The following is a 19,874-nucleotide window of genomic DNA, read 5'->3' as shown; positions in this document are numbered from 1 at the left end:
GAACAGAACCAATAGAATGAACTGTATTAAAAGGGAATTTATTGGATTAGTTTATGGCAGTCCAACAACAGCTGGCTGCAGGCCTGAGAGTCAAGGAACCCGGTAGCTGCTCGGTCCACGAGGCTGGATGCCTCAGCAGTCCCGATCAGGCACTGAAGGTCTGGAGGGAGCCAATGGACTCCAGCCCACAGTGGAAAGCAGCACTGGCAGCCAGGTGGGCGAAAGGTATACTTTCTTTCCCAGGGGCTTCCTTAGATAAAGCTCCCCCCTACCTCCCCTGGGGGCAGGCACCCACTCTGGGGGAAGGGCTTACCTTGGGGGTAGGATTCCTCCTCTTCCTTCAGTTAATCCTTCTGGGAAGCAACCTCAGAGACATGCTTATGAGGAATGTCTGTGGATTCCTAAACAGATCAAGTTGACACAAACTTAACCATCACATCATATAATACTTGAAAAAATATTTATTTGAGAGAGAGAGAGAGAGAAAGGCAGATAGAGATAGATATGTAGAGAGAAAGAGAATGGGTACGCCAGGGCCTCCAGCCACTGCAAACAAATTCCAGATGCATGTGACACCTTGTGCATCTGCCTTATATAGGTCCTGGGGAATTGAACCTGGGTCCTTTGGCTTTGCAGGCAAGTGCCTAAAATGCTAAGCCATCTCTCCAGCCCAAGGTAACCATTTTGATGACTTTTTGTTGTTGTAGTTTTGAGTCAGAATCTCCATGGGATCAAGGGCATGTGCCACCACACCTGCCCTTGTGGTACAACTTATAAATGGAACATCTACAGACCTGTGGCATCGCAGAATTGCTCACTGACAACTGAAGACTTCTTACATTCCACGCATGCTTGGGAGAAAGTGGAAGATTATCTACAGATGAAAACCAGGTCTTAGAAAATATGTTGCTTGAGCATGATAGTAAAAAAGAGACAAGAGAAAGAAAGCTGCTCATATTGAAGCCTGCTTTTACAGCAATTCATTGACCTTGGAGACCAATAAGAGAAACATTCAATAAAGAGGTATGTTGTTAAACCAGCTACCTGCTGTATAATTGAAGTTTAATGCACTGGGGAAACCCTAAGAGCTCATATAAAACACATAACTTTGCATTACTTCACCGAAGGTCATTGGGTGAAGGATGCTGAGATGGAGAGTGAAATGAACAAGTATCAATAGCACCAATGCCATGGAAACTCTTTTTTAAAAAAATTATTTTATTTTTATTTATTTATTTATTTATTTATTTATTTATTTATTAGAGAGAGAGAGCATGAATGGGCATACCAGGGACTTCAACCACTGCAAATGAACTCCAGATGCATGCGCCTCCTTGTGCATCTGGCTAACGTGGGTCCTGGGAAATTGAACCTGGGTCCTTTGGCTTTGCAGGCAAATGCCTTAATCGCTAAGCCATCCCTCCAGCCCATGCCCTGAAAACTCTTGCCATGGAAGTGGCAAGAGAAAGCCCCAGGCCAAGGAGAGCAAGGGAGCGGTTAAAAGCCTATCGCAGTGCACTGAACTGGGGGCTGAAGAGAGGATGGGCAGAACTGTAGGGCTGTGTTCTGTCCTGCGTTATTCTAATTCCTCTGGAGGCGAGTCCCAAAGGACTGAATTTGGGACTAGGAAGATGGCTCAGTGGTGAAAGGTGCTTACTTGCAAAAGCTTATTGGCCTGGGTTCAATCCCCAAGCTGTCCACAAAAGCCAGAGTACAAAAAGTAGAAGTGTATAGCATTCGTTTGTAGCAGCAAGAGGTGCACATACATGCAAACAGGTAAATTAGAACTAAAATCGGACCCCCAAACCAAAAGGTTGAATCCTAGCCCTGTCATACGTACCTTATAAAAATATGCAAGTATTTTTCTGGGATTGAATTAATTCTCTAGGGCTCTTATAACAAAGTCCCACAGACTGGTGGACTTAACCAACAGACATTTATTTTTTCACAATCTGGAGTGTCTGAGATCCAGGTGTCAGTAGGATTGTTTCCTTCTAAGTTCTTTCTCTATGGTTAGTAGATGGCCATCTTCTGGTTTTCCAGTCTTCCCTCCACGCATGCATTGTGTGTGTGTGTGTGTGTGTGTGTGTGTGTGTGTATTTCTGTGTCCTAATCTCCCCTCTATACAAAAATACCAATTAGATTAGATTAGGGCCTACAAAAATGACCTCACTTTACATTAGTTGCCCCTTTAAAGAGCCTATCTCCAAATGTAGTCCTATTCTACAAAGTGGGATTTAGGACTTCAACATTCGAGCTTAGGCAGTATACAGTTCAGTCCCTAATGTGTGCAGTTCATACACGAGATTATTCACAGGTGTATACATTTTACATGTTAATGAAAGTAGCCAGATTGCCACTGAAGAGTCATAGAATGTTCCACGCCAAAGACGCCACGTTGGCATAAGGATCATTTGGAGCTAAAGGCACTTTATAAAATGTCCCCAAAAGAAGGTTTTTATTTATTTTAATTAATTTATTTATTTGAGAGAGAGAGAGAGAGAGAGAGAGAGAGAGAGAGAGAGAGAGAGAATGGGTATGCCAGGGACCTCTGCCACTGCAAATGAACTCCAGATGCATGCACCCCCTTGTGCATCTGGCTTATATGGGTCCTGCGGAGTTGAACCTGGGCCCTTTGGCTTTGCAGGCAAGCGCCTTAACCACTCAGCCATCTCTCCAGCCCCAAAAGAAGGTTTTGACTCTTCTCTTCTTCCTGAAAGCAGGGTATAAAGCTACATGACAAAGAAGTCCTCCCTATAGCAAGATAAAAGAAACATTCTTATCACCAGAGATGGGGCTGAGAGAATTCTGTACAACCTTGCTAAATTAGCTTTTCTTCCTAAAGCCTTCCCCTATATTTTAGTTACCTTTCCATAGATGACTCTTTCTCATAGTTGAGACACAACACCCTACCACAAGCTTATGGAAGAAAAGGGTTATTTCAGCTTACAGTTTTTTTCTTTTTTCTTTCTTTTTTTTTATTTTAGAGAGAGTCCAGGGGTGGAGTGGGAGAATTGGCATGCCAGGGCCTCAGCCACTGAACTTGAACTCCAGACACTTGCGCCACCTAGCGGGCATGTACGAACTTGTGATTGCTTCACCTTTGTGGGTCTGGCTTGCATTGGATCTGGAGAGTTGAACATGGGTCCTTAGGGTTTGTAGGCAAGTGCCTTAACTGCTAAGCCATCTCTCCAGCCCTCAGCTTACAGTTTTAAAGGAAAGCTTCTATCATGGCATGGAAAGCATGGTGGCAGCTGGGTGTCACCCAGGATACCTAACAGATCATAGAACGTACTGCAATCTTTGAAGGAAGTATGTGTGGGACAGGAGTGCTGGAGATTTGTGGCTGTGGGTGCATGGCTCCTGTATGGATGACAAGACATTTTGCTGAGGTTGAGCTATCTACCCAGAGGGAAATTGATCACTTTGAGAAGGTGCTTTGGCTAGAAAGGAATGAGTAAGTAGTCATGTTAGCCTCTGACTTGGCAGCACAATTCGATAAAAGGGAAGATCAAATGGAAGCTCTGGCATGCCATTCTTACCACTGGAGGCACAATAAGAAAATGAAGGTCAATGCTACTCTGGGAAAAACAAATTTCTCCTAGAATCCAAAGACCTGGAATCCCTGGGAAGACTCAGGCAGTGAAGGGAAGGAATGGGGTGGAAGTTATAGAGGATCCCTTCCCCCAAGTCTGATCCTTGGTAAGGGAAAGGCAAGGTCCATGCTTCAGCATGCAGACAAAGGTACTAACAACTGTCCTGTTGGGGGCTGGAGAGATGGCTTAGCGGTTAAGCCCTTGCCTGTGAAGCCTAAGGACCCCGGTTCGAGGCTCGGTTCCCCAGGTCCCACGTTAGCCAGATGCACAAGGGGGCGCACGCGTCTGGAGTTCGTTTGCAGTGGCTGGAAGCCCTGGCGCGCCCATTCTCTCTCTCTCCCTCTATCTGTCTTTCTCTCTGTGTCTGTCGCTCTCAAATAAATAAATAAATAAATTAATTAATTAAAAAAAAAGAAACAACTGTCCTATTGGGCAAGGGACTATGGTCACTCATGAAGTCTGTTTCTGAGCTGCTTGAAAGGGAGAACACTTTTAAATAGCCCACTAGTGATACATAGCCTCTGTGAGGTAGGGAAACCTGGGGGACCAGAGCACTTGGATCACCTCATGAATAGAGAACAGAACGTGTTAAGGCATCTAAAAGGAAACACCCCTGTGGTGGTTTGATTCAGGTGTCCCCCATTAACTTAGGTGCTCTGAATGCTAGGCTCCCAGCTGATGGAGATTTGGGAGTTAATGCCTCCTGAAGACAGTGTACTGTTGGGGGCGGGCTTATGGGTATTACAGCCAGTTTCCCCTTATCAGTGTTTGGCACACTCTTCTGTTGCTGTGGTCCACCTTATGTTGGCCAGGGGGTGATGTCCACCCTCTGCTCATGCCATTGTTTTCCCCTGCCATTGTGGAGCTTCCCCCAGAGTCTGTAAGCCAAAATAAACCTCTTTTTCCCACTCTTAGTTGGGTAATTTCAACCAGCAATGTGAACCTGACTGTAATAGTAAAGAAAAACAAACAAACCCTGAGATGCCCCATTTGAGTGAGCAGGAAGCACACACGTGAGGGTTTGTGGCGCTAGTGGGCCACAAGATGCAGTCAGTGGCGGAGCTTCCTGAGGAGTCCAGAGTTTCTGACAGAGATAGAGGACATCCAACGTGTAGCTCCGCTCCAGGTCTCGATGCTTCCTCTGTCTGTGGGCACCACGGACACTTAGGAACTCTATCAAATCGGAGCTCAGTGGGGGTTTTGCATGAGTGCAGTTGCCCCTAAGCTATCTAATGCTCTGTAAGTAACCCCTAAAATTCTCATTTACTTATCAAACTAGACTTGAATCTTTTGTTGTTGTTGTTTTTGTTTTTGGTCAATTGGTAACTTCTCAGTTCAGAGGCAAGAGTTTATGTCTCCCTGGAAAATTTATTTAGCGAAAAGCATTTAAGTTTTACAACTACTTGAGTCACTCCTAATGAAGGCCCCTTTGCAATTGAAAATATTAAATCAATTTGTAACTTTCTCTCCTATTAACCTGTCTGATGTCAAACGAATTCCCATGCCATATTAGGGACCCTGAGAGGGTAGAGGTACAGTTTAATTTCGAATAAACCATTGTTTTTTTTAATATTCTGATTTCATTTCAGCTAGTAATGACTGAAATTTTCTTATTCCCTTTACTTTCCCCAAATAGATGTTATCAATTAAAAAAAAAAAACCACTTACTGGGCTGGAGAGATGGCTTAGCGGTTAAGCGCTTGCCTGTGAAGCCTAAGGACCCCGGTTCGAGGCTCGATTCCCCAGGACCCACGTTAGCCAGATGCACAAGGGGGCGCACGCATCTGGAGTTCGTTTGCAGTGGTTGGAGGCCCTGGCACGCCCATTCTCTCTTTCTCTCTCTCTCTGCCTCTTTGTCTGTCACTCTCAAATAAATAAATAAAAATAACAAAAAAATTTAAAAAAAAACCACTTACTTATCAAGTAAAAAAGTGGCACATTTTTGTTTCAACTTGCTTCATTGCTGGTAAGACTGAGGATTTCTTTATATTTTTATTAGTCATTCAAACTTCTTCCTGCTGGTTAATATTTTTATTTATTTGAGGGAGAAAGAGAGAGAGATAAGAGAGAGAGACAGTATGGGTGTGTCAGGGCCTTCTGCCACTGATAACAAACTCCAGATATATGTGCCACTTTGTGCATCTGACTTTATGTTAGTACTGAGGAATCAAACCCAGGCCATCAGGCTTTGCAAGCAAGTACCTTTAACCACTGACTCATCTCTCCAGCCCCATTATCCTTTTCTCAATTTTCCCCTTGGGTCATTTGTATTTTACAAGATGAAAATTATCTTGATATGTGGCATTATACTAAGTCTTTGATATATGTGCTGTAAAAATTTTAATTTGTCTTTAAACTTGATTTATGTACATTCTCATCATAAAGAAGTCTAAAATTTTAATTTTGCTACATACCCATTATCTTCTCACCTTCTCAAGGACATTTGACTCATGGGTTTCTTTACCTTCCAGCACCAACTCCTCACTCCCTACAGTATCGGTGCTGTAGAATAGAAACTTATTATATTCTGGCAACTTCTCCAACCACCAGTTGCTTTTTTTCTTTGATTCATAGAAAAATTTCTCAAAAGAAACTTTTCTCTATTTTCTCTACTTCCTCCTCTCTGCTCCATTCCTCCGCCTGTCCATTGTGGTCCTGGTGACCACCCTTCCCCTGAAACTGACCTTGTACCGGTTACCAGCACCCTTCCTGGTGCCAATTATAATCACATCTCTGTTCTCACATGATTTAACCTCTCGGCAGCATTCATGGTAAAAGGTCATTTCTCTTTCCTGAGACAGTTTCCTATCTGGCTTTCATGTGTTCCCCATTTTCTTCATAACTTCCTCACCATGTGTCCTCTTCTGACTCCTCCTCCACCACCATTTCCCTGAATATTGGCGTGTCTCAGGACACAATCCTGGACTTTCCTCTTCTGGATTCTTATTTATTTATGTGCATGCACGTGTGAGGGTCCGTGTGCTCACACCAAGCCCGCAAACACCAGATGCTTGCATTAGTTTTTGCATCCACTTATACGGATGGCTTGGGAATTGTACCTGGGCTAGTAGGGTTTGCAAACAAGCTCCTTTAGCCACTGAACCATTATGGTGGTTTGATTCAGGTGTCCCCCCATAAACTTACGTATTCTGAATGCTAGTCTCCCCAGCTGATAGCAGTTGGAAATTAAAGCCTCCTGGAGGTGGTGTATTCCTGGGGGCAGGCTTATGGGTGTTATAGCCAGTTTCCCCATGCTAGTGTTTGGCACACTCTCCTGCTGCTATTGTCCACCTGATGTTGGCCGGGGGGTAATTTCCATCCTGTTCTTATGCCATCATTTTTCCTGCTATCATGGAACTTCCCCGTCAAGCCTGTAAGCCAAAATAAACCTCTTTTTCCCCACAAGCTGCTCTTAGTTGGGTGATTCCTGCCAGCAATGTATACCTGACTGCAACAATAAAGTGGTACTCAGGAGGGGGATTGCTGCTAGACATCTGACTGTGTGGCTTTGGGCTTTTGGAGGTGATTTTCAAGAGGAATGTGGAAGGATTTGAAACCTTGGCCTAAGAGATGCCTTGAAGTACTGTAAGTACAGCTTGATGAACTACTCTGGTCAGAGCTCAAAGACCAGAATTCATTAAGAACTATGGACTGAGAGGTTTGGCTTATGAGGGTGAGAAAGAGCTTTGCTTGGACTGGGCTAGAGGCAATTTGTGTGAGAAGCTTGCTCTTATGCCCGTGTCCTGAGAAGTTGTGCAGGGTTGCTTTGCATAGAAGTGAACTGGTGTGAGCAGAGGGATATGGAAAAAAAAAATATTTGGGTGAGCTGCTGCCTGTTAGGCTGTAATTGAGAGATTGGGCCAGCTGACCTGACTAGGGCAACCGGAAGAATGTGGCCTCTTTTGAAGGTGTCTGAGTGCTCAAGAAGTATCCTGTTCTTCAAAGTCTGCTTTATTCCCCCCTGGATTAACAAATTGGCACCCTACCTGGTATTGTGGGGTATAAGAAATGCAGGAAAGAGGTGGTTATTGAATTTGCAACATGGTCGTGCTTTGGAAATGGCCATGGGCAGTGTGAAGCAGGTTTGCTGGTTGCTTGCATGGAGACCCCAAGGGGCCATGAGTGGGTTGCAGTGGAGACCCGGTGGAGATGCAGGGCCACGAGATGGCTGCTAAGGAAAGCTGCTGGCCCCAGTGAAGTTTTCCAGAATTGTAAGTAGCCTACCTGGAGGGGCAGAATTGGAACTCCAGAGACTTGCTGGTTATAATTGTCAGACTTGGAGACTTGTCACTGGCTAAAGTTGCTGGACTTGGAGCTACAGAGATTGGTGTTTGCCTTGTTTAAGTCATGTATTGCTTGTGTATTTCTTTGCTATGCCCAGTGCCATATTTTGCAGTGTGGATGTTTATTCTGTGCCATTATGGGTTTTGGGGGGAGTTTTTTTTTTTGTATTATGATTCAGTTGAAAGACCTTGAATTATGGGGATGTTTAAACATCATTGGGTTTGATAAAAACAACAGGGACTTTTAAAGTTGGATGAATACATTGCATTTTAAATTATTGATGATTACCATATTATGGAGGCCAAGGGTGGAATGTGGTGGTTTGATTCAGGTGTCCCCCATAAACTTAGGTGTTCTGAATGCTAGTCTCCTCAGCTGATAGCAATTGGAAATTAAAGCCTCCTGGAGGTGGTATATTGTTGGGGGCAGACTTATGGGTGTTATAGCCAGTTTCCCCATGCCAGCATTTGGCACACTCTCCTGCTGCTATTGTCCACCTGATGCTCAGGGGATGATGTCTACCCTCTGCTCATGCCATCATTTCCCCTGCCATCATGGAACTTCCCCGTTGAGCCTATAAGCCAAAATAAACCTCTTTTTCCCCACAAGCTGCTCTTGGTCAGGTGATTTCTGCCAGCAATGTGAACCTGACTGCAACAGCCATCTTCCCATCTCCTTCTTCTGGCTTCTTAAGTGAACTAATTCCTGAGCCATTAAGTATGCTGTCTAAAAAAAATAATAATAATAAGAGACTTGCCTGGGTTTATAATTCCAAATTTGCACATATCCCTGAATGATTCTCTGAACTTTAGACACATCCAAGTGACTCCCAAACACCACTGCTTGGACATATCACACATAAGGGATCCAAAACGCTTCTCTTGATTTAAAACTCTAGTCCCTAGTCCTTCCCCACCTTTATCCCATTTTCCCAAGAAACCAAAACTTTTAGTAATGACCCTGATTTCTTTCTTCCCCTTCATTTTCCACACCCATTTCATCAGCAATTCATGGTGTTTCTATTTTCCTTGAGTATTCAACATGCACTGCTACCCATCTTTCAACCATTCCTCCACTGATGTTGTCCTCAGGGATACAGGTGTAGCTTCCTAATCACCTTACTGTTCCCACTCCTCTCTATCCTCTAGTTAAGTGATAAAAAGAATTTCATTACCATAAATCATGTTAAGTTGTTTAATCATTTATTTATTTGTTGTTTTTGTTTGTTGCCTCTACTAGTTCCATGCAGGCCCACCCAGCTCTGTTTTATTCCCCATGTCTGGCACACTGAACCTTCTCAGTAAATGTACTTGGAGTAAAAGAAAGCAAATAAATGCATAATTTTACATGTTATATCACATTGGTAATTTGTCTAATAAGACAATTTTCCTGAGGCTGGCTACTTCTCAGACTGGTGGGACAGGGCAAAAAGACCCGCTTTATTTCATTAATTACTGAAGAGAACAAGAAAACCAGCTTTTTGGGGACAGAAACTGGTACAGAGGCTGCATAGTCACACCCCTTAGGCAGAGAAAAAAAGTGCAGTTTCTGTGAGTAAGCCATAGTGAGTGGCAGGAAGCCTCACAATGTGGAGACCCCAGCTCTAGCTAATGCACACATTGGCTCCAGTTAATTGGTCAAGTGGCACTGAAGGACTGAATGATAGAGATCTTCTAGTTCTTTAAAGAAGAAAGTCTTTTACATCAGTTTAAATTAGGTGGTGAGGGGGCTGGAGAGATGGCTTAGTGGTTAAGTGCTTGCCTGTGAAGCCTAAGGACCCTGGTTCGAGGCTCAATTCCCCAGGACCCACATTAGCCAGATGCACAAGGGGGCGCATGTGTCTGGAGTTCATTTGCAGTGGCTGGAGGCCCTGGCGTGCCCATTCATTCTCTTTCTCTCTTTCTCTATCTATCTATCTGCCTCTTTCTCTCTCTGTCACTCTCAAATAAATAAATAAATATAAACAAAAAAATTAAATTAGGTGGTGAGGGACTGGAGAGATGGTTTAGTGGTTAAGTGCTTGCTTGTGAAACCTAAGGACCCTGGTTCAAGGCTCGATTCCCCACTACGCACATAATCCAGATGCACAAGGTGGCGCATGCATCTGGAGTTCGTTTGCAGTGACTGGAGGCCCTGGTATGCCCATTGATATTCCGCCCCCCTCTCTCCCTCTTTCTCTGTCTGTCACTCTCAAATAAAAAAAATATAATTTAAATTGAATTATAACTTGAAACAGCAGCTTAAATGAAGTAAAGAGCATTCTCTCTCATGAAGACTCAAGGTGTACAGTTTGGGGCTCATGGAGGCTACACTGAATCAGGGCCCAGGCTTCTCCTCACTTGTCACTCAATTTGGCATCACTTCCATTCCCAAGGTGGCCCAATGGGCTGACATAACCCTAGCCACTACCTTCTTGTTCCAGGAAGCAGGAGGAGAAGGGGGTGGGAGAATGAGAAAAGCTTCTACTCTTCCTTAGGAGACTTCCTGGGAGCTTCTGTGCCTGGCTTCTATTATTTCATTGAACTCAGTCATGTAGCTACTCCTAGCTGCAAAGGAGGCTGGCAGTGCGCACCTAGCTATGGAAGAAGGGGAAAAAGTATATTGGAATTCTAAATTCTGCCAGAGCTGCCTAAATACATGAAACATCTAGCTGTTAACACTATGGTGACCAAATAAGGAATATCTGTCATCTGGTTTCAGCAGATGAGCCACCTCTGCCACCCATCCACCTCTGGGAATCCTGCTTAGAGGATAGATGGAGAGTGTTTCTGTGACATTTGGGAGTGAGCAGCACAGGAACAGGTGGAGATGAGGAGGGCTGCACAGAGAGGTCCAACATGACTGGATGTGGGTAGCACTGTGAAGGTGGGCAGTTGAGAAAGAGTGGGGAGGTACCATCCTACAGTGCATGGAGTACTGGCAGCAACCCAGGTGGCACCTGCTTCGGTTCCCTTCCTCTTAGGTCTAGGCATTTATCTGAAGGTACAGTTTCCAACCTCTCCAAATTATAAATTTGCTTTTGACTTTTAATCAAAGGTGCCTTCTCATAGCAGATGTTGAAGTTATTGTCTTGTTGCTGGGACAAACACCCAGGCAAAATCTGCTGATGGGAGGAAAAGATTTATTTGCTCCATGGTAATAGGGGAAAGGATGGCATGAGCAGAGGTTGGTATCACTCCCACCACAGCAGGTGGAAAACATCAGCAGGAGAGTGAGCCAAACTCTAGTAAGGGGAAACTGGTTATAACACCTTTAAGCCCACCCTCAACAACACACCTCTTCCAGCAAGACTCCACCTCCCAAGTTGCTATCAGTTGGGAAGCAAAGAGTCCAAACACATGAGTTTATGGGGGACATCTGATTCTAGCTACCACACCCAAGCTCCCCAAGAGGCCCGTGCCCTCTCTAATTGTTGCCCTCTCCACTCACACATTTCCCTCATCGGCTTCTTAGACTTGGCCCAGTTTCAGACGAGGTGACAATTCCCCTGTAGATGGTTGAGTCTTCTAGCTGCCAGAGCTACTACTGGCTGGAGTGGGCACCAGGAGTGGCGGGGAAAGCACTGGTTTTGCAGGTTGAGTTCTGTCTTGGGCATCCCTGCCCATCACTTCCTGACTGAGTGGGCTACACTTACATTTACACTTAGTAAGAGCAGGCCAGGGCTGACTGCCTTCTCCTGGCCTACTCACAAGCCTTGGAAGGATTCACTATTACTTAAGCAAAAGGCGTTTGTAGGGATTGAAAAAGAGATAAAAGAGAGAGGAAGGGAAGGAAGGAGAAAGAGAAAAAGTCTAAACAGCTGTGCATACAAATTTAAGGTTCCAGAAAAGAGCTCTGTAACCACCACATATGTTTGCAATTAATGACTTTATTGACACAAACTTTGCAATGGAAAGTGTTATTCCCAGAAGGATAGTAGGAATCCATTCCTGTCTTAACACATTAAAAACAAAAGTCCAGATGTGCTTTTAGTGACATGGCTTAACTTCCAGCCACTGTCTCAGTGAAATCCAGATTATTCTGGGGAGGACAAGGTCATAGACCCTCTATTCCCTCTCCCCTCAAAGTGAGAAAGTGTCTCTATATGTGCCAACCTTTCAAGATGATAAATTCTAAATAACGTGCAGCAGTGAACTGAGGCAAACAGAGTTGGAAAGAGAAGCTGGGCTCCGCCCGTGGCTGACAGCACATCAACTGGTGAAGCGACAAGTCTAAACACAGCGCACATGCCCTGGAGAACAAGCCCTTGAACTCGCAGGATGGCTGCCAACCTTGCAGCAGGGCTCCTGCTGAGCAATGCCACTGGGGACATAGGAGTCACAGGGTTTGCATTTATTTTATTTTTAAAATTGTCAGAACATGAAGTTCCCTAGAAGCCCTTTAACAAGGAGTCAAAATGATAGAGTTCTTGGAGCTGTGGTGGTTGTGTATGGTAAAGGCTTCGTACAGTGATCAGAACAACTAATCTGTGATTTGACAGAAATCTATCTTTAACATGAAAGTGTGATTCCACCGCAGAGCAGTTCACCAAGCCCGAGGGTCTGAGTCAGTCTCCTGAGTAGCAAGTTCACGGTTAAAGAGTCGGGATATACAATCATGACTGGCCAGACTCCAAATCCTTCAACATCGGTTACAGTAGCTGGCATGAGGTTGGCACTGAATGAATAAATATACAATCTACCATGAAAAAAAAAAAACCCAAAGAATGAAGAACACTACTTCTTATGTTTGGGAAATAATGCTGGAGAAAAGGGTGAATATCTGCATTTTAACCTGCCTAGGTTACTTCTGTGCACTGCGTTGTATAAACATGTATCTTTTGACTGCCTATTGCTGCTAAATATAGTTTATTGGTTCAGTTTGGCACAACATGAACTCTACCTTTCCCAAATTCCAAGCATGTTAGCAATCCTTTAAAACTCTTGCTATGTTATATTGCAGGCAAATGTGTTCATCTGAACATGTTTTTAAAAAGTGAGAGAAAATTATTCCTACTGAAACATCAGTTCACTGTGTTGGCTGCCTGTTTTCCAGCACAGTGGCTCTCACTCTAATGTCAGTGTGAATACATATCAACCAGGTTGTGGCTTTCTAAAGTAATTACTTTGCAGATACCAAAATAACGTAGTCCTGAGGCTATGTACAGAGAGGCCATGGGGGTGCCACGTGTGCCGCCACATGTTCCTGGGCCGCCTCCCTCCTGTGAGTGGTGTCCAGTTCTCTAATTACAATGGACAACGGCCTGAATAAGAAGGACAAAACCCACAAGAATACAAAGGGAACTATAAAACTATGAAAGAAAATGCAGTGTCTGGTTGAGCCCTGGAGGGCATGGCAGGTTAGGTGCACAGGTCACAAAGACTGTGACGCTGTGGTTGGGAAGCAAGTGAACAGACATCAGCGTAGCAGACCTTTCCAGGTAGAGGAGGACCAGGTGTGGGACTGTGCTGCAGAGACCTCCCAGAGATCCTCGGGCTGGTGGAGCCAGTGTGTGTGTGAAACTGGGTTCAATCAGTCTCATTTCGAATTAAGGAGACAAGAATGGCAGGGAGTTTTCCTGTTTCTCCAGTTCTCAAATTTCTGGGTTGAGAGTTGGGTGAAAGCCAACTTTTATGCGAAGACAGCAAATTTTGTAAATGACAGTATTGAAAAAGAAAGAATGAGCTTGACTGAAATCATACACTGTCAATCCAGGAGAAGTTTTCACTGAGGTGTGACTCTTTCCACCAAGAAATTCCTTCCTCCTGCCTTTATGTGTCACAAACCCTGGCTTACCATAGCTATGGAAGACCCCTGCTACAGATGCTGCAAAGGGACAAACCAAACCACATTTTGGCAAGTAACATATTTCAGGACTGTTTGGTACATCTACTATATGTGATAAACAGGAGGTCCCAACAGCGCAGGTAGCTGCAGGTCAAACCATCGCTCAGTAGCAAGAGGCACCTGCTTCCTCAAGGTTCCTTGGTGCAATCCAGTGCCACAAAGGCCTCCAAAGAAGTTCATCTGCTTCTGTGTCCAGACACTCTACTAATTGACGCAATTCTTCGTGATTCGTTTACTTCTGTCCATCTGTCGGATGTTCTCTGTAACGCTGATCGTGACTTCTTTTGCAGACATTCGCTTAGCATCTCTTTTAGCCTGTTAAATTTAAAATAGTGAATTCAGTTACTAGCAAATATCTGAAGTTTTTCTCATTTGCATTAACGTCTCAAGATTATTATGAGCGCACAGGCAGGGAGGGAGAATAACCTACAAGAACCCATGCACATAAGTGCCTCTCAGGGGTTTTAATAACACTAGAGCATTGTACCATAAAAGTCCAAAATATTTACACCAAAAATATTGTACACATCATGTGACATGTGCTATTCTGCTACATGTATACATTCTTATTTCAGAGGTTGAATTTCTAGTACCATCTTAGCACAGAGCCTGGCACAACATGTTGAGTAAAATATTGTTGATAGCTCTCTCTTGACTAGCCCTTAGGGTTGGAAAGCCCTGTGGGAGTCACCAGAGGGCAATGCCACCAACAGCATGAATAAGCAAGCTATGAAATAAACCAGCTGTACAAGAAGTACACGCTTGTACAATACTGGCACACAGTGTTAGCAAGTAACCAACTGTTTTCTGATTGAACATGAGAGGCCCACTCGATGGGAGAGAACTCATATCTGGTACTGGAAACCAAGTCAGAATCCCATGGTCAGGAACCTCAGACTTCAGAGAGAGTCCCCCATTGTTCTCTGGAAAAGAAGAGTGGACTTGCACACCAAAAACAAAAAGAAAAGAAAAGAAAAAAATCTCTCAAATAACTTTGCATACCCCCTTTAACCTAAGCTGCTCTCACTCTTGGTTGGAAAACCTGCTTTATTTTAAAGATGGCAGAGAAAACAGAGGAGAACCAAGATCCATTAATAGGACAAGAAGGTATCCAACTGCCCTCCATGAGCTATACCACCTCTAACCATATCTTCCAGGGCCCACGAGAAACTGCAGAGCAAGTGGTGACATGAATATTGTTCTTACTGCTAGCCTGACAACCAGCTCTAGGGTGATGGTGACAGACACAGTGATTAATAAAAACCTATCAAGGCAGAAACCCAGAGGCTATAGAGAACTCAACACTAAATCTGACTGCCAACAGGCCTGCTACGGCTCAGGGAACATTGTGGAAGAGTGGGTAAAAAGTTTAAGAGCCACAGAGTGGGTGGGAATATTCTGAGGTACTGTACCACCCCCTGTGATCCTACAGGGACTGATTGAAGCCTTCATGACTGCACAGTATATATAGTAAAAAAATTGTTGAATGCATGAGTTAACTGAGCTCCCTCAAAGGGTAGTAAGGAGGTTTACACAGCAGGCATTAGCAGAGCAGTTAAGTATTTTCTTTAAAGGTGTGCTTTATTTTACTTTATTTATTTATTGGAGTGTGTGTGAGAGAGAGGCAGACAGACAGAATGGACACACAGGGCCTCTAGCCACTGCATATAAACTCCAGATGCATGCACCACCCTGAGCATCTGGCTTATGTGGGGCCTGGGGAATCAAACCTGGGTCTTTGAACTTTATAGGCAAATGCCTTAACCACTAAGCCATCTATCTCTTCATATATATATATTGGCCTTGTTGAGATAAGGGTCTCTCTCTAGCCCAGGCAGACCTGAAATTCACTATGTAGTTGGCCTTGAATTCATGGCAATCCTCCTATCTTTGCCTCCTGAGTGCTGGGATTAAAGGGGTGTGCCACCATGCCCAGTTTAGTTAAGTTTTTGAGCTTTAAGACAGAGTTTAGTTAAAACACTGGCTATATAGTTTCATGGTGGGCATTTTTTTTCTAACTTCACTCCACTGATCCTGAATTTACTCATGTGTAAAATGAGAAATGATAATTTCTACCCCATAGGATTATTGTAAGGATTAAATAAGATAATACAGATAAGATACTTGGTACAATGCCTGCTACTACATAAAAATGAGAAACTTTAAAGGAAGAGCTATCTATTTTAGGTGAAGATAAACCTATCATAAAAGCCTAGTATTAATCATAAATATTAAAGCATTTTCTAAACAGTAGATTCTTCAACAAAATATGTCTATGCCCCCAACTTCTCACCAAGTGAAAACAACTTTAATGGGAGCCATGAAGGAGGCTAATCTCATGCCCATTCCACTGAATGAAATTTGTCAAAAGCGTACACATGCCTAAGTATACTTCTTGTGTAGTGGAGTGAACATGCAATGACTTTGAACTTGTCTCCACAGTTTTGTCTTCTCCAGGATCCATTCCAGGAAGAACCTGCTGTCCAGCTGCAGAGACTCTGGTTTTAGAGAGCCACTCCACCAAAGTTGTGCTCTCCCAGAGGTGGCCCAGTGAGGGAAGAAAGGGAGGGATCTAAACACCTGCCCACTGTGGCCCAAGGCAACCCAGTTCTGGCAAGTCATTCAGCTCCAGAACTCACCATGGCTGGGGCATCTGAGACTGTTGTCTGCCTGCTCCAAGGCTTAGCTTCTCCCTCCACCAGTTCCTGTTTCTACCTCTCCCTTTTACAAGCACTGAGCCTTTTTGGGCACTTCCTAATGACCATCCTGTATGGGGACGTGGCCCAGTCTACTTCCTGGAAAACAGAGTCTCAGATTCAGTGGGAGCAGCCGTCACAATATGAGTAGTTCCCCATGCAGGTAGGTGTGAGGCCCTGTGGATAGATGTCCATTTCTCATACCGCATGGCTCTCCCCCGCACCACACACACTATCTAGCCATGTTATCTGAAGTGTAACCAAAGAAATGGCGGACTGTCACAGCACTGGACAAAAACAAACTATGTTGCTGAGTTTATGCAAAAGTGATAGGAAGGTTTCTAACATCATATAAGGCCTGTGAGCCTGTGGTCACTGCTGGTGTTGCTTTTCCTTGGCAGGAGCATCCTTCTACAGGCTGCTGCTTCTGGGACACCAACTCCTCACACAAGCACCATTGTTACTTTTTTAAGTTTTTTTTTTTTTCAATTTTGGAATGTTTGAGAAAGCAGATATTGATTTATTTACTTATTTTAAAAATATTTTTATTGACAACTTCCATAATTACAGACAATAAACCATGATAATTCCTTCCCTCCTCACTTTCCCCTTTGCAACTCCACTCTCCATCATATCCCCTCCCCCTCTCAACTAGTCTTTCTCTTTTTTAAGAAAAATATTTTATTCACTTATGAGAGAGAGAGAATGGAAAATGAGCATGCCAGGGCCTCTAGCCACTGCAGACAAACTCCAGGTGCATGTGCCACCTTGAGCATCTGTCTTTACATGGGTCCTGGGGAATTGAACCTGAGTCCTTTGGCTTTGCAGACAAGGGCCTTAACCACTAAACCACCTCTCTCTAGCCCCTCTCTTATTTTGATGTCATCATCTTTCCTCCTGTTATGTGGGTAGTACCAGGCACTGCAAGGTCATAGATAGATTTAAGTTTAAAAAAATTAATTTATTTGGAGGAGAGAGAGAGAGAGTATTGGCACATCAGGGCTCTTGCCACTGCAAACAAACTCCAGATCAATGCCCCACTTTGTGCTGTGCATCTGGCTTTATATGGGTACTAGGGGCTGCCAGGCTTTGCAAGCAAGCACCTTTAACCACTGAGCCATCTTCCCAACCCTGTCATTTTCATCATGATTATTACTTGGAATTGTCCTTGTCTGACTGGAGCCACCTACTCCAGAAATGCCAAAGATCACCCGAATTCCTGAAGGAGGCCCATAGCCAGCACCTAGTTGTTAGTGTGAGGGATACCAAGGCTAGCACTCCTGCCTTAGAGGAGTATGCATCAACAACGCCGTTCACACCCAGAGCTCCCTGATGCGTCAAGCTGAGGCTGCTCAACTGGGGACACATGTGTTAAACTTTATACTTGAGCTGAGCAACTTCCCCCCACCATGCAGGTGATAGTCCATTCTCTGCACAGGAGTCATCATCTCGGCTCTGCTTCTAGGGAACCAAACGCAGTAATTTATGGATGACTTGGGGGTATTCAAGGACAACTTAGACTCTGCCACTGATTTCAAAAGATAGAATTTCATTGTTTCACTTTTTTTTTTTTTTCGAGGTAGGGTCTCACTCTAGTCCAGGCTGACCTGGAATTCACTATGGAGTCTCAGGGTCACCTGGAACTCATGGCGAGCCTCCTACTTCTGCCTCCTGAGTGCTGGGATTAATTTCCAAGCTGGAGTAAAGAGGCAAAGACTACCAAATGGCAATTCTCCCAGCAGCCACACAATATGTATGGTAGTGAGTCCAGCTACTGTGGACAGTTTCTTATATGAGCGTGTTGTAAGTCTGTACAAGGAACACAGAGCACTAGCTATGTATGGGGTCCAGGAGACCTGGACTAGGGCCAAAGTCCTGTCACCATTCGGGCGTTAGCCTGAACCTCAGTCCCTTACCTGAGAAACAAGGAAATGACTGTTTCTTAGATGCTTTTGAGAGAATTAAGTATGTCACTTTGCATTGGTCAATGGACAAACTACTGGTCTTTCCAGGACAGACCCATTTTAAAATTAACTGCCCCATGTTCCAGAAACCTCTTCAGACCCTAGCAAACCAGGACAGTTCCCCCAGTGGTAGCCACTGCCATTAATTCCATTTAAAAATCATGCTAGTCAAGTGTGGGGGCACACACCCTTAATCCCAGCACTGGGAAGGCAGAGGGTGGAGGACTGCCATGAGTTTGAGGCCACCCTGAGACTACCTAGTGAATTCCAGGTCAGCTTGGGCTACAGACAGACCCTACCTGAAACTCCCCCCCCCAAAAAAAAAATCATGTCAACCATGTCAAATTGCTATCAACAGTGTAACTCTGCTGAATTTGATGACTACTGGGACAATGTCTTCTAAGTAGTAGCTCTAAAATACATGGGCTTGGGGCCAAAGGAAAAGCTAGAGTTCTGATTCCAATAGTGAGCACAAGAAGTTCCCAGCCACAAACAAACCCACTGTCCAACAGCTACTACATTAAATTTAGCCAACTACACAATTAGAACTGGACATGTTTTCGCAAACCTTCCTTCTTTTTCTTTCATCTCTGTGTGGTGTGTGTGCATGCATGGTGGTATGTGTGCATGTTCGCACTAAAGGTCAACATGAGAAGTCTTCCTTAGTCACTTTCCATTTTATTTTTTTGAGTCTCTCACCAAACCTAAAGCTCACTGATGCAGTTAGACTAGCAAGCCAGTAAGCCTCGGGGATCATGTGTCCCCACCTCCCAAGCACTGGGGTGACAGGCACACACCACCACACCCAGATTTTATGTGGGTGCTGGTGATCAAACTCAGAACCTCATACTTGTAATGCAAACACTTTACTGACTGACTGTGGCAGTTTGAATAGATGGCCCTCAATATATTCAGTGTTTTATTACTTTGTAGTTTGCATCTGCAGCCACCTGGCTAGAGGTGGTTTCACTGGGCGGATCTTAAGGTGTAGTGATGGGTTTCAGATTTCAATCTAAAGATATGCAAAGTGTGCCTATCTGGAGTTCCTGAAATGTGCTGTGCTTTGTGGCTTTTGGCTTTTGGCTGGTGCTTCCTCTCTCTCTCTGCTTGGTTCTGTGAAAGCAGGCTAGCTTCTTATGCCATTATGGAACTTCCCTGGATCTGTAAGTTTCAATAAATATCTCTTTCTCCATAACTGTGCCTGGTCTGGAAGCTCATCTCAATGAATCTGAAGCTGTCTGCTACAGAAGTTGGTACGGAGGAGTGGGCTGAGATGAACCTTACCATGTGGATGTTGCTCGTTTGGAACCTTTTGTTTTGGAGGAATGGGCATGGACTTGGTGCTTGCAACTGAAGATGCCTTCTGGAGTGGTAAGCTAAGTTTTATGGACTATTCTTATGAGAGTTTGAGAATGCTAAGTGCAGACAGTATTGAACTTTGAGGCCTGGATTATGAGCTTTCTAAGGGGAAGGAAAGACTGCAGAGGACTTTATTGGAATGGGGCTAC

General features: G+C 44.2%; 1 protein-coding gene across 1 annotated transcript in view; it reads right to left on the bottom strand.

Moving 5' to 3' along the window:
* Positions 1 to 11,728: 11,728 nt before the first annotated feature.
* Baalc (BAALC binder of MAP3K1 and KLF4) overlaps positions 11,729 to 19,874 on the bottom strand; it is an 89,530-nt gene continuing 81,384 nt past the window's right edge. The window contains exon 3 of the mRNA XM_004663024.2: positions 11,729 to 14,021. Within this exon, the coding sequence (XP_004663081.1) occupies positions 13,911 to 14,021 (111 nt within the window). The 3' untranslated portion in view covers positions 11,729 to 13,910. The remainder of the gene's footprint in view (positions 14,022 to 19,874) is intronic.

This window comes from Jaculus jaculus, chromosome 2 (assembly GCF_020740685.1).
Source record: "Jaculus jaculus isolate mJacJac1 chromosome 2, mJacJac1.mat.Y.cur, whole genome shotgun sequence".
NCBI lineage: Eukaryota > Metazoa > Chordata > Mammalia > Rodentia > Dipodidae > Jaculus > Jaculus jaculus.
The sequence above is the reverse complement of the archived record's forward strand: the minus strand, read 5'-3'. Positions and strand labels throughout refer to the sequence as shown.